This window comes from Macaca thibetana, chromosome 20, assembly GCF_024542745.1.
Source record: "Macaca thibetana thibetana isolate TM-01 chromosome 20, ASM2454274v1, whole genome shotgun sequence".
Taxonomy (NCBI): domain Eukaryota; kingdom Metazoa; phylum Chordata; class Mammalia; order Primates; family Cercopithecidae; genus Macaca; species Macaca thibetana.
Genome location: NC_065597.1, coordinates 74,485,515 through 74,497,685, shown reverse-complemented (window position 1 = coordinate 74,497,685; position 12,171 = coordinate 74,485,515). Strand labels below are relative to the sequence as shown.

At 65.0% G+C, this 12,171-nt stretch overlaps 3 protein-coding genes across 3 annotated transcripts in view; 2 read left to right on the top strand and 1 right to left on the bottom strand.

Annotated features, from left to right (window-relative positions):
• The window catches only part of UBE2I (ubiquitin conjugating enzyme E2 I), a 395,011-nt gene that overhangs the window by 297,237 nt on the left and 85,603 nt on the right, over window positions 1-12,171 (top strand). The window lies entirely within an intron of this gene.
• Window positions 3,670-6,404, top strand: LOC126944863 (tryptase beta-2-like). The gene is made up of 5 exons (XM_050774736.1): window positions 3,670-4,056; window positions 4,210-4,381; window positions 4,491-4,756; window positions 5,747-5,910; window positions 5,981-6,404. The coding sequence occupies exons 1-5, from the start codon at window positions 3,975-3,977 to the stop codon at window positions 6,143-6,145; spliced, it is 849 nt and encodes a 282-aa protein (XP_050630693.1). The 5' UTR covers window positions 3,670-3,974; the 3' UTR covers window positions 6,146-6,404.
• LOC126944151 (putative serine protease 29) lies at window positions 8,542-10,925 on the bottom strand. The gene is made up of 5 exons (XM_050773411.1): window positions 10,784-10,925; window positions 10,439-10,619; window positions 10,079-10,344; window positions 9,159-9,322; window positions 8,542-9,075 (listed from the first exon to the last, which is right to left on the bottom strand). The coding sequence occupies exons 1-5, from the start codon at window positions 10,923-10,925 to the stop codon at window positions 8,911-8,913; spliced, it is 918 nt and encodes a 305-aa protein (XP_050629368.1). The 3' UTR covers window positions 8,542-8,910.

The window sequence follows — 12,171 nt, the reverse complement described above, 5'->3', positions numbered from 1 at the left end:
CGGGCTGGAGGGTCCGCCTGAGACCCTCGAGGTCAGGGATCTCCTCTTTGATGTGGGGAAACTGAGGCATGGGGGGAGAGTTGCATGACCACCCACCAGGAGACGGCGACCAGAAACCTGTACGTGCAGGATGTCCCAGAGGCCCACCCTCTGGTCCGCCTTTCCTTCAGGGCAGTGCACCCACCGGCGGTGGCCAGCCCCATTCTCCACTCGGTGCCCCACCAGGGGCTGGCTCTGCCTGGCAGAGGCTCTCTGGACATCACCAGGGCGCCTCCTCTGGGCATCTCAGAGGTCCCCTGATCCTTCTCATTTGGGGTCCTGCTCTAGGACAGGGACCTGCAGTGCCATGAAGAAGTGATCCCAGTGCCTGGGCTCCACCACACGCTGGCAGAACAGGACCCAGAACACAGCTCTCTGCCCGCTGACCAGGGCTGGACAGCACGGGGGTCTGGCACAGGGTCCTTCCCCCTGGATCCCAGGGCCCCAGCTAGGAACCTCCACAGAGGCCGGGAAGCCCCGCTGGCCCTCGCTCGCTCACTCCACATTCCGAGGCAGAATCTCCGCGAGGTCGAAGGGCACCGTCTTAGGGCCCTCGACGGACACCCCGGCCACAGCATCCCCTCCAAGCCCCCAGGACACCACCTCCCTGCGATGCCGGCTCCCGCGTCTCAGAAACCCCAGTAAACTGGAGTCACCAAATGATTGCCGGGTTTATTTTGCGTTTTCATTCTGAACTGGATGGAACCTTCTTGAGCACAGGGCATCCTTTCCACTGTTTTCCTGAATTATGGGTTGTCATCGTTTTTATATGGTGCTGGTTGGGCATGACTAGAGTTCAACTTTTTGCTGCTGGACGGCAGAGGTAGGATGCGGAGCTTCCTGAGAGGCTCCGGGGCAGGCCCCTCAGGTCCATCCACCTCCCCCGGAATCCAGCCCTGCAGCACCCCAGGTGAGGGGCCGGGGTCGGGGCAGGGTGCCCAGGACTCGCCCTGATGGGCCCAGTGTTAGGCAATCAAAGCACTCGCATCCCCACGCTGCCGATTGGTCCGCCTCCCAGGCCTGACCCTGTTGGAGTTCCTAGGAGGAGGAACCAGAGCCCCTGACGCGGGGGTGCCAGAGCCCTCTGCACACCCCAGCCCTGGCGTCCCGTGTGTCCCCGGGTTCCCCCAGCCCTGGCGTCCCGTGTGTCCCGGGTTCCCCCAGCCATAGTCTCGTGTGTCCCCGGGTTCCCCCAGCCCTGGCATCCCGTGTGTCCCCGGGTTCCCCCAGCCACAGTCCCGTGTGTCCCCGGGTTCCCCCAGCCCTGGCGTCCCGTGTGTCCCCCCCCAGCCCTGGCGTCCCGTGTGTCCCGGGTTCCCCCAGCCCTGGCGTCCCGTGTGTCCCGGGTCCCTCAGCCCTAGTGTCCCCTGAGTCTCTTCTTCAATGTCAACCCTGGTGTCTCCCGTGTCCCTGCACCACCCTCGTCCCTGGTGTCCCCCATCACCCCATCCCCTCACTTCCTGGGCTCCTGAGGGTCCCGTCTTGTGGGCCTCGTTCATGGAACCAGGACGGGGCAGGTGGAGGCCTCTGGGGAGTTTGTCCAGAGAATGGATGAGGAGCAGGGTCGTGAGCAGGAGCGGTCTGGGCCACCCCTGCCTGTGCCCTGGGGATGCTGCCTGGAAGGAGTTCAGGTGGATATGGCCTCGGTGTGCAGCCCCAAACCAGGCTGGTCCCAAGCAGGGTGGGGGCAGGGGGAGCCCTGGAGTGGCCCTGTGTTGGCAGTCAGGGGACAGGTAGGGGGTCCTGGGGCTCAGAAGGGGAGGAGGTGGGCTGGAGGCCTCAGTGACCAGCAGGCCCAGGGGAGTTGGGAGGTGGGGTGGACAGACCTGCAGGGACAGTGTCAGTGCTGGATGGACGGAGAGCACAGGGAGCTGGGACTGGGGGTGAGACCGTGGGGAACTGGGGCCGGGGGTGAGACCATGGGGAGCTGGGACCCGGGGGTGAGACCGTGGGGAGCTGGGACCGGGGGTGAGACCATGGGGAGCTGGGACTAGGGTGAGACCATGGGGAGCTGGGACCGGGGGTGAGACCGTGGGGAACTGGGACCGGGGGTGAGACCATGGGGAGCTGGGACCGGGGGTGAGACCATGGGGAGCTGGGGCTAGGGTGAGACCGTGGGGAGCTGGGACCGGGGGTGAGACCGTGGGGAGCTGGGACCGGGGGTGAGACCGTGGGGAGCTGGGACCCGGGGTGAGACCATGGGGAGCTGGGGCTAGGGTGAGACCGTGGGGAGCTGGGACCCGGGTGAGAGACCATGGGGAGCTGGGACCCGGGGTGAGACCGTGGGGAGCTGGGACCCGGGGTGAGACCGTGGGGAGCTGGGACCAGGGGTGAGACCGTGGAGAGCTGGGGCCTGGGGCTGGGGTGAGTCCGTGGGGAGCTGGGCTGGGGCTGGGGTGAGTCCGTGGGGAGCTGGGCTGGGGCTGGGGTGAGTCCGTGGGGAGCTGGGCTGGGTCTCCTGAGGTCACACCCGCACTCTCGTCTGCTCCTCCCTCTGCGGATGAAACTCAGATTCCACGATAATGAGGCACCCTCAGACCAGGGGACCTGCACAGACAGCCCAGATGTGGACATTGAGGACTCACAGGAGGACTTGAGTCTCATACGGGGAGTGGGAGTGATGGAACAGGAGCACCCTCATCTCGGACAAACACCGCCGCTTTCAGTTCCAGCTCCCTTTCCAGCCTCCTGCATTTCAAGGACATCACTTCTCTTCTAACTATAAGCAGCCAAAAAGCAGATAAGGCAGGCTGAGCACAGGGGCAGGTGGGGAGAAAGTCACTTGGGTAACTGCCAAACTTCGCCCTCATACAATGGGCCTTAATAACACCTTCCTTTCCCTTCAGGTGCACTAAGACAGGGAAGCTGAAAGCAGACGGGGTATGCCATATGCCTGCAGCTGCAGGAAGTTGTATGGGAACAGACACACAACTATCCCTCCCAGAGAAGCGCAATGAAGAGTCACATAAGCACTCCAGGTCTCTGATAAGCTCTCCTGCCCTCAATCCTTAAAAACTCTTAGTGTCTGAGAGCGTGTGGCTCTGACCTAACTCAGCCAGCCGCCCCTCTCCGGTTTGCTTAAAACAAACCTGTCCCTGTTGACTGTGAGGCCGCCCTTCGTGTTTCTCTCCTCTTTCTTTAATTCTTACAGGGAGCAGGGCCCCTTGCTGGCTGAGGACACTCGGTGCTGTCCCCTCTCAAGGCTGTTTCCTCATCTGACAAGGGGGTCTCTTGTGAGCCCCCCACCAAGTGAGTCGAGGAGGGCTGGCCCCACCCCCGTGGATTCGGAGTCCATAGGAGAGATGACACCTGTCATGTTCCCACCTCATGGGCTCCTTCCCGTCTCTTGGAGGGTGGCCCGTGGTCATGAGTTCCCATCCCATGTCCCTCTTGGGGAAACAGGTTTTGGGGCAACTGGTCTTGTAGCATGGGGCAGCCAGGCCGCCTGGGTGCAGCTGTGCCTGAAGGCCTCCTGGCACCGGGACAGGGCAGCTGATCCCACCAGCGGGAAGGTGGTGCGTTCCGGTGCTGGGATCCACCAGCTGACAGGCGGAGCTGCGAGCCTCCAGTGCTCAGCCCTGGCAGCCCCACACACAGAGGGCGTCAGGGTGGCAGGGGCACGTGTTACATGGGGGCCCTGGGTCTGAGTCACCCACTTCCTCTGTATCTGGATGGGAGGGCACAGCGCCCCTCCTCCACGCCGTCCTGATCTGGAAGGATAAATGGGGAGGGGAAAGCCTGCTGGGTAGAAGGAACAGCGAGCGGCCAGGGTAAGTCCCCACTCTCAGACACCCTGACATCAGTGTCGCCTGGAGCAGAGTGGCCCAGCCTCAGACTCAGAGCACCAAGACCCAGGCCCCCCCATGCCAGTTCCATTCTTCACCCCACAATCTGCAGCCCCCAGCCCTGCCCCGTGAGCCCCGGCCAGGCCCACGATGCCCCTCCTTGCTCCCCAGATGCTGAACCTGCTGCTGCTGGCACTGCCCGTCCTGGTGAGCCCGGCCCACGCGGCCCCTGGTGAGTCCCAGCCGGGGTCCACCCTGCCCCTCACCACATTCCACAGGCCAGGGCCTGGGTGGGTTCTGGGGAGGCCAGGCTGGCCCCCACACAGGGAAGGGCTGGGCCCAGGCGTGGGGCTGCTTCCTGGTCCTGAACTGGCTCCTGCCCCAGCCCCAGGCCAGGCCCTGCAGCGAGCGGGCATCGTCGGGGGGCAGGAGGCCTCCAGGAGCAAGTGGCCCTGGCAGGTGAGCCTGAGACTCCACGACCAGTACTGGATGCACTTCTGTGGGGGCTCCCTCATCCACCCCCAGTGGGTGCTGACCGCGGCACACTGCGTGGGACCGTGAGTCTCCCGGGGCCTGGTGGGGTGGGCGAGGGCCGGATGTGTGCCCTGGCTCCCGGGTGCTCCTGGAGGCTGCCCAGGGCCCTGAATGGGAGCCTCCGCTGGCCAGGGACGTCAAGGATCTGGCCGACCTCAGGGTGCAGCTGCGAGAGCAGCACCTCTACTACCAGGACCAGCTGCTGCCGGTCAGCAGGATCATCGTGCACCCGCAGTTCTACGCTGTCCAGATCGGGGCGGACATTGCCCTGCTGGAGCTAGAGGAGCCCGTGAACGTCTCCAGCCACGTCCACACGGTCACCCTGCCCCCTGCCTTGGAGACCTTCCCCCCGGGGACGCCGTGCTGGGTCACCGGCTGGGGCGACGTGGACAATGATGGTGGGTCCGGGGACAGCGGGAGGCTGGGCCAGGTGGGCACCAGGTCACAGTCACGGGCCAGCCCCTGGGGTGATGGGTCCCTCGGGGCAGCTCAGGGAGGGGATTCTGGAGGCCAGGATGAATGGAGCGGGCGGTGGCGAGAGGCAGCTGGTGCCCTGAGCAGAGATGGTGAGGCCAGCAGGCCTGGGCGCCCCCCAACCACAGGGCTTGGGCAAGTCCCTTGGCACCTCCGTGCCTCGGTTTCCCCTAGCCTGAAAGGGTGCATTGAAAGTTCGTACGTCGCGGACTTGCTATGTGGGGAGGGAAATCACAAGGGGGGTCTTGCTGGAAGGAGAGAGACGGGTGCTGGGATGAGACCCTCCTGCCCTCCCTCCCTGTGCCACGGTCAGCTCAGGGGCCTGGGACTCGAGGTGGTGGCAGGTGCTGTGGGGCCTGGACGAAGCTCACTCTGACCCTCCATGAGGCACATTTTCACTTCTAGTAGGTCTTGTCCCCATTTTATCCACAATTCAGAGCAAAGCTTTGGGGCCTGAGCAGTGGCCCTGGGCTGTGACCTCGGGGTCACTCAGAGGGGGCCAGAGCCACAGTCCTGCTCTTCCACCCCACACACAGGCGAAGCTGAGCCCAGGGCCCTGTGTTCCCCTCCACTGTGGGTCTGACCGTGGACCGTGGGCCCAGCCCAGACCAAAGTCAGCTGAGCCCAGGGGGAGACAGGGGCCAGGCCCTGCACTCCTTTGCCATGGAGCCCAGCCTGGCAACCTCCAGGGACCTCCCCTCCCTTCCCCAGATGGGGCTTGAATGAGGCTGGGACCCAGGACCAGCCTCAGGGGAGGGGCCCGGCCCGCACTCGCCGCCCTTCCCCGGGGCCGCAGGCACAGAACGGTGCTGGCCACGTGGCACTGTCTCCCCGGCCCATGACTCGGCCGCCAAGTCCACGCTGCAGCAGCCATCCGGCCCCAGGCCCGGCTCCACCTGCCGCTCTGCCCACAGTGCGCCTGCCGCCGCCGTACCCGCTGAAGGAGGTGGAAGTCCCCATAGTGGAAAACCAGCTTTGCGATGCGGAGTATCACACCGGCCTCCACACGGGGGACAGCTTTCGAATCGTCCGCGACGACATGCTGTGTGCGGGGAGCGAAAAGCACGACTCCTGCCAGGTGGGTCCTCGTGTCCCCCACCCCGATCCCCGGAGCCTGGCCAGCGAGCGCTGACCCCTGCCCTTCGCAGGGCGACTCCGGAGGGCCCCTGGTCTGCAAGGTGAATGGCACCTGGCTGCAGGCGGGCGTGGTCAGCTGGGGCGAGGGCTGTGCCCTGCCCAACCGGCCCGGCATCTACACCCGCGTCACCTACTACTTGGATTGGATCCACCGCTACGTCCCCGAGAAGCCCTGAGCCAGGCCTGTGTCACCCGGGTCAGCGGAGGGCCAGCCCCTCCTGTCCAAACCACCACTGCTTCCGACGCAGGTGGCGACTGCCCCCCACACCTTCCCCCATCCTGAGCCCCCTCACCCACCCTGAGCCCCTCCTCCATCCTGAGCCCCTCCTCCATCCTGAGCCCCCTCCCCTACCCTGAGCCCCTCCCCTTTCTTGAGTCCCCCAATCCTGAGCCTCCTCCCCCATCCTAAGCCCCCTCCCCCATCCTAAGCCCCCTCCCCCATCCTGAGCCTCCTCCCCTACCCTGAGCCCACCCCCAGCCCCCCCTGCCCCTCCAGCCCTCCCCCGCCCAGGTAGCAGGTGGTGAGCGCCAATCCTCCTGAGTGCTGACTCTGTGGTGAGCGCCAATCCTCCTGAGTGCTGACTCTCATTAAAGTGCAGGATGAAAAACAGGTGTGGCCGTCACCGTGTTTCTGGCCGTGGGTGTCACGTGGGAGGAGGGGTCCAGGCGTGGCCTGGGGCAGCTACGGGAGCTGCAGGGTCCTGGTCCCCAAGGCACTGTGGAGCGGGGCCTCCTCAGCAGCCCTGGTCGGTGAGTCATGGCTCCCGGTTTGGAGGAGAAGCAATTAATTTCGGTGTCCTCGCGGCAGAGGGAGGTGATTTCTCCCTCAAACACGGAAGCCTGCCGCGGCCGCACTGAGGGTGTAAGTCCTCGGCTTCCCGTCTGGGTCTTGGTGTCCTGTGAGTCGCACAGATCGGGGGCTGCAAGGGAGGGACTCTGAATGCTGTGAGGGCAGAGCAGGGTCCAGCGGGGTCCGGCTGGGCAGGGACGTGGCTCGGAGGACTTGGGAATGGCACGGATCACTGCCCCCCACCTGTCTTAGAAAGCCCAGGGAGCAGGGCTGGGCGCGGTGGCTCAAGCCTGTAATCCCAGCACTTTGGGAGGCCGAGACGGGCGGATCACGAGGTCAGGAGATCGAGACCATCCTGGCTAACACGGTGAAATCCCATCTCTACTAAAAAAAAAAATATATAAAAAACTAGCCGGACGAGGTGGCGGGTGCCTGTAGTCCTAGCTACTCGGGAGGCTGAGGCAGGAGAATGGCGCAAACCCGGGAGGCGGAGCTTGCAGTGAGCTGAGATCCGGCCACTGCACTCCAGCCCTCGCAACAGAGCGAGGCTCCGTCTCCAAAAAAAAAAAGAAAAAAGAAAGCCCAGGGAGCCAGGGCAGTGTGGGAGGCCCAGGAGCCCCCTGGGAATTGGCGGGTACAGCTGGACCCTGGACCCCGGACCCCAGCTGAGGGTGCCCTGGGACGCGGGCAGTGGCCACGTCCCCTGAGGCCCTGGGCTGTGTCCGGCAGGTCTCACCCTGGGTTTAGAGCAACCGGCAACCTGGCCTGGGGCTCCCCGCTTTCTCCCAGGAAGGGAAGTGTGAGGAGCGTAGGAGGCAGCCACGTCCCCGGGAAAGAAAGGGCAGTGCCCTACCCGTTCACACCCCGGAGCCTTTCCCCACTGCCTTGGAGCGCGGTGACTCCCCCGGCCGGGGTGCCCCTACCTGCTCTGCTCTGCCCCACTCCGGAAAGACCAGGGACGTGGGAGAAAGTGTAAACCCGGATGTGGTTTCTGCACGGAGGCTCAGAGCCTGGGTTTGCCCTGAAGCCCTTGCCCTGTGGGGATCCACCCCACCCTCACCCCCGGGAGTGACAGGCAGGGCAGGCGAAGGCAGGTGGGAGGGTGAAGGCTGGTCCCCCAGCCACTCACCTGCAAAAACTTCCGCGGAGGAGCTGGGAGCCCCCCCCCCCGCACCATACCCTCCCATTTGGCCTTCCACCTCTTCTCTGCCCTGCAGAGGTCCTGGAAACACAGGGGCAGAGCAGGAAGCCCCAGGTTTGGGGGACCCAGGGGAGCTGATGCCGGAACCACACATTGACCTGCAGCCTGGGGTCTGGGCGCTGAGTCTGCCCGGTCCAGGTGCAGAATGAACAGGGCGGGAGGAGGGACGGGGCCGCTCTGGGCGTCACCTGCCCCTCAGAGCACTGCTCTCCCTGCCCACACTGGCATGGCCCTTAGAGGAAGCGGCCCAGGAAGCCACACCTTGTGGAGGCTCGGCCTCTTGCTGCCGTCCACTCCCGTCTTGCCCTGCATGGCAGTGTCTGAGCTCTGGGACCCGACGCCTGGTACAGGAGGGAGTCGGGGCAGGACCCTAAACCTAACCACTGCCCTGGGAGGCCAGGGCCCAGGGACACGGAGGCCCCGGCACAGGAGGGGCGTGCAGTGTGCGGGCCTGGGTCCCCCAAGCCCCCACCCACCGCGCCTCCACCTCCGGTGAGTTTCTTGCCTCGGTTTCCTCATCTGGAAGCTGGCATTGAAGCAGCACCCATGAGTATCCCCCCCAGAGGACGGGAGACGCACGTCCACGCGGAGCCTGGACCATGAATGTTCTCAGCATCTCTACTACCATAGCCGAAATGTGGAGGCCTCCAACAGGAGGTGGCTGAGCAAACCGTGCCTGCTGCAGCTCGGAACGCAAATCCACCCCACAGAGACGCCGCACACTCTGCCCTTTCTCAGCTCTTTAATCAGACAGAGACGCAATGAGGCCCTGCCCTCCCTTCCCCGGCACCTTCCCCACCCCAGCATCAGGGAGGTCCTGGGTGCTGAGGAGCCAGAGAAGTCGGGCTCAAGCTGGTGGCCTGCAGCGGAGGCCGAAGCGGAGATCGCCGGGAGAAGGAAGGTCCTGGTCCCTCCTCAGCTGACCCAGATGGGAGCCCAGCCCGGCCTGCTCAGGGCAATTCCCCGACTTGCTTCAGGATCCAGGGCACGTAGGTCTGGACGCGGGCGTAGACGCCGGGAAAGTCCCGCAGGGCGCAGCCGTAGCCCCAGCTGACCACCCCCACCAGGCGCCAGGACCCTTGCACCCTGCAGACCAGAGGGCCGCCGGAGTCGCCCTGACGAAGGGAAGGAAAGGGGTCACCGCTGAGCTCTGCGGTGGGAGCAGGGCGGGTAGGCAGGGCGGGCCCGGGGCACTCACGTAGCAGGAGTCACGGCCCTCGCTGCCGGCACACAGCATATCATCCAGGATGAGCTGCCGGTCGCCAGTGAGCCCCGAGGCTTTGCGGTACTGCTGGTCACAGACGGCGTTCTCCAGCACCTGCACGCTCACCTGCTGCAGGCGGTAGGGCGGCGGCAGCGACTCTAGGGGGAGAGGTGACCCGGGCTGGCACAGCGGAGACGCCCCTGCCATCTACCCAGCAGCCCCAGTGCCTCCCCTGGGTGGGAGCGAAAGTGGCTCCCCTGCTGCGAAAGGCCCCTCGTCCCTGGGTCTCAGGCTCCCGGCCTGAGCATGGTGTGTGGGACCCCAGGAGGTGTGAGGGCTCCTGTCTCCCTCCAAACTCCCAGGGCTCACAGTTGGACGGACCAGAGAAAAGCGGAGGGATGAGTTTTTCTGGGTTTTTTTTTTCCCCCTCCAAAAAATGCCTTTTGGTTTTGAGTTGTTTTCGTTTGTGGTGGGTTTCTTCCTTTTTTTTTTTTTCCTTTTTAGAGATGGGATCTTGCTATACTGGCCAGGATGGCCTCAAACTCCTGGGCTCAAGCAATCCCCTTGCCTCTGCCTCCCAAAGTGCTGGGATTACAGGTGTGAGCCACCATGCCCCCCCCCAAAAAAAAGAGTAAAAGCCTTTCTTAAGTAGAAAAAAGTGGGATGAATTTTCCCCTCTGAATATTGAGTCTGGGGCTTGGTCTGGCCATCGGCAGTCACGGGACCCCCGAGTCTCCGGGCCCGGGCAGCACAGAGCTGTAGGTAGAGCAGCCGGAGGTGCTAGCACAGTCGTGAGCAGCTCCGTTTCTTCCCTTTCTAGAACTCACCCCCCCCCGCCCCGCCCCCCCGAGCCCTGGAATGAGGCGTTTTGGGCCCACAGCTGAGTCCTTCCCCAGCCCCCACACAACACGCACCGAACATCTCGATCGCGCCCCAGCCGGTCACCCAGCACTTGTCCCTCGGGGTGAGCTCCAGCAAGACCGGGGAGAGCTTGACCGTCCTGATGTCAGCGGCACAGATTACGGGCTTCGCCAGCTGAAGCAGTGCCACGTCCGCACCCAGCCCCGCGGTGACGTAGTTGGGGTGGACGATGATCCGGCTGACGTTCAGCAGACCCCGGCCCCCGTACAGATACACGTCCCCAGCGTGGATCCGGTAGGTGGACGGGTCGGTGTCCTTCCTGGGGGAGGACGGACCCGGGCTGCTCAGGGGGCCTGGTCTGCGGCGGCCCCACTCCCACCTCCCCTCGCTGGGGTCCCCCGCCCGGGACTCACCGGTAAATGCAGTGGGCGGCAGTCAGCACCCACTGGGGGTGGATGAGGGAGCCCCCGCAGATGTGCACCCAGGAGGCCCAGTGGTAGCTATAGATCCTCAGGCTGACCTGCCACGGCCACTTCCCCTGGGGGGCGTTGTGGCCCCCCACGATGCCCACCAGGTCATTCTCGGGAACGGGCACTGGGAGCACCGGGAGGAGGTCAGGGAACCTGGCCTCTGCCACCCGAGCCTCACCCCGCACCTGCCCTCGGGCAGAAGCCGGTCTGTGCACGTGTGCCCTGGATCCTGGGGTCAGGGGTGGCAGAGCCCCTGGGAAGGGAGGGCTGTGTGGGGTCGGGACTCACCTGGGCTCCCCGCGCTGCAGCTCCCCAGGGAGGAGACGGCCAGGAACAGCAGCAGCAGCATCTGCGGGGAGAGGGCGTGGGGTGTGGGCTGGGGGCTCAGACCCGGGATCGGGGGTGGGGGCCAGGAGCCACCCGCAGGCATCAGGGAGGGGATGATGCCCTTACCGTGCGGGCACTCGGCAGCTCTCTCCCCCAGCCCCTCGGAGCCCCTTTATCCTCAACCGCAGGAAGTGGGCAGCTGCCTGGTCAGTCCTCTCCTCAGAGGAGGGGCGGCGGGGGAGTGGCCTCTCGTTCAGCCACTGGGTCGCTGTTCCCACCGGCATCGCCAGCCAGAGTAGAGCCAGCAGGGTTAGGGGAGAGAAGGGTGTCTCAGCTGCGACTGCAGAAGCACCAACAGGTTCCCGCACTGCGGGCGAGGCAGGTCAAATAGCGTCCCCACCTTGAGCCGCCCCTGACGATGCTCAGAGTCAGGTGGCCAAGATTGCTCGATGCCCAGGGCAGGTGGTGACAATGTTGACAACGTGGGCAGAGTCCCTGCCCTGGGGCTGCACAGTGGGCTCCCAGCTTCTAGAACCACTGCCCACAGGCAGATCAGTTCACAGAGACCGAAAGCAGTGGGGCTTCACCAAGGCCTGGGCCCATGACCTGAGGCCAAATCATCACTGCACGGGTGGAAACGGGGCCCAGTGGAGCCAAGTGCTGGCCATGGAATCCAGCACCCGGGACCCCATGGCCAACCCCAGGCTCTGTCATCCCAGGTCCACACAACGGCCCAACCCTGGGCCCAGCTGTCCTCCGCTGGTGGCTGGGCAGACGGTTCTCTTCCTCACAGAGACACTGTGCCCCTGGCCCATTGGAACGTCCTGGCAGGTGCATTGTGGACACCACTGCCGGGGGCTGGAGGGGCCCCTCCCCAGACTCCACGCAGGGCTCCATAATGGAATTTGCCCCAACTCTGGGTAGGCCGAGCAGCTCAGCCAGTGGTAGCAGAGTCTCCTCCTCCTGGCTGGAGCCCCCAGCTCGCCGCCAGCCCCACACTCCGTCACCTTCCTCATCCACCAGGAACAAGCCTCTCCTTGGTGACTCAGGAAAGCACTTCCAACCCCAGCTCAGGCCCTTGCCTGCTGAGCTCCCAGCTCTCAGTGGCCTCTGGGTGGCTGGTGATGCCAGTGGTGACAGTGACTGAGTCCTCGGGGCTGGCTATGCCTTGGGAACCACAAGGAAGGTGGCCGGGGAGACAGCACACCCAGGCCTGGAGCCGCCTCCAGCCAGGGAGTGGGGGGGCAGGCCCTGAGCTCTGCTTCGGGGGTCCCAGGCCAGGCTGTCCTGTCTGTCCTCCGCCCTGCCCGTCCAGGGGTCCTGGGCAGACGGCACTGGAGTGGACAGAG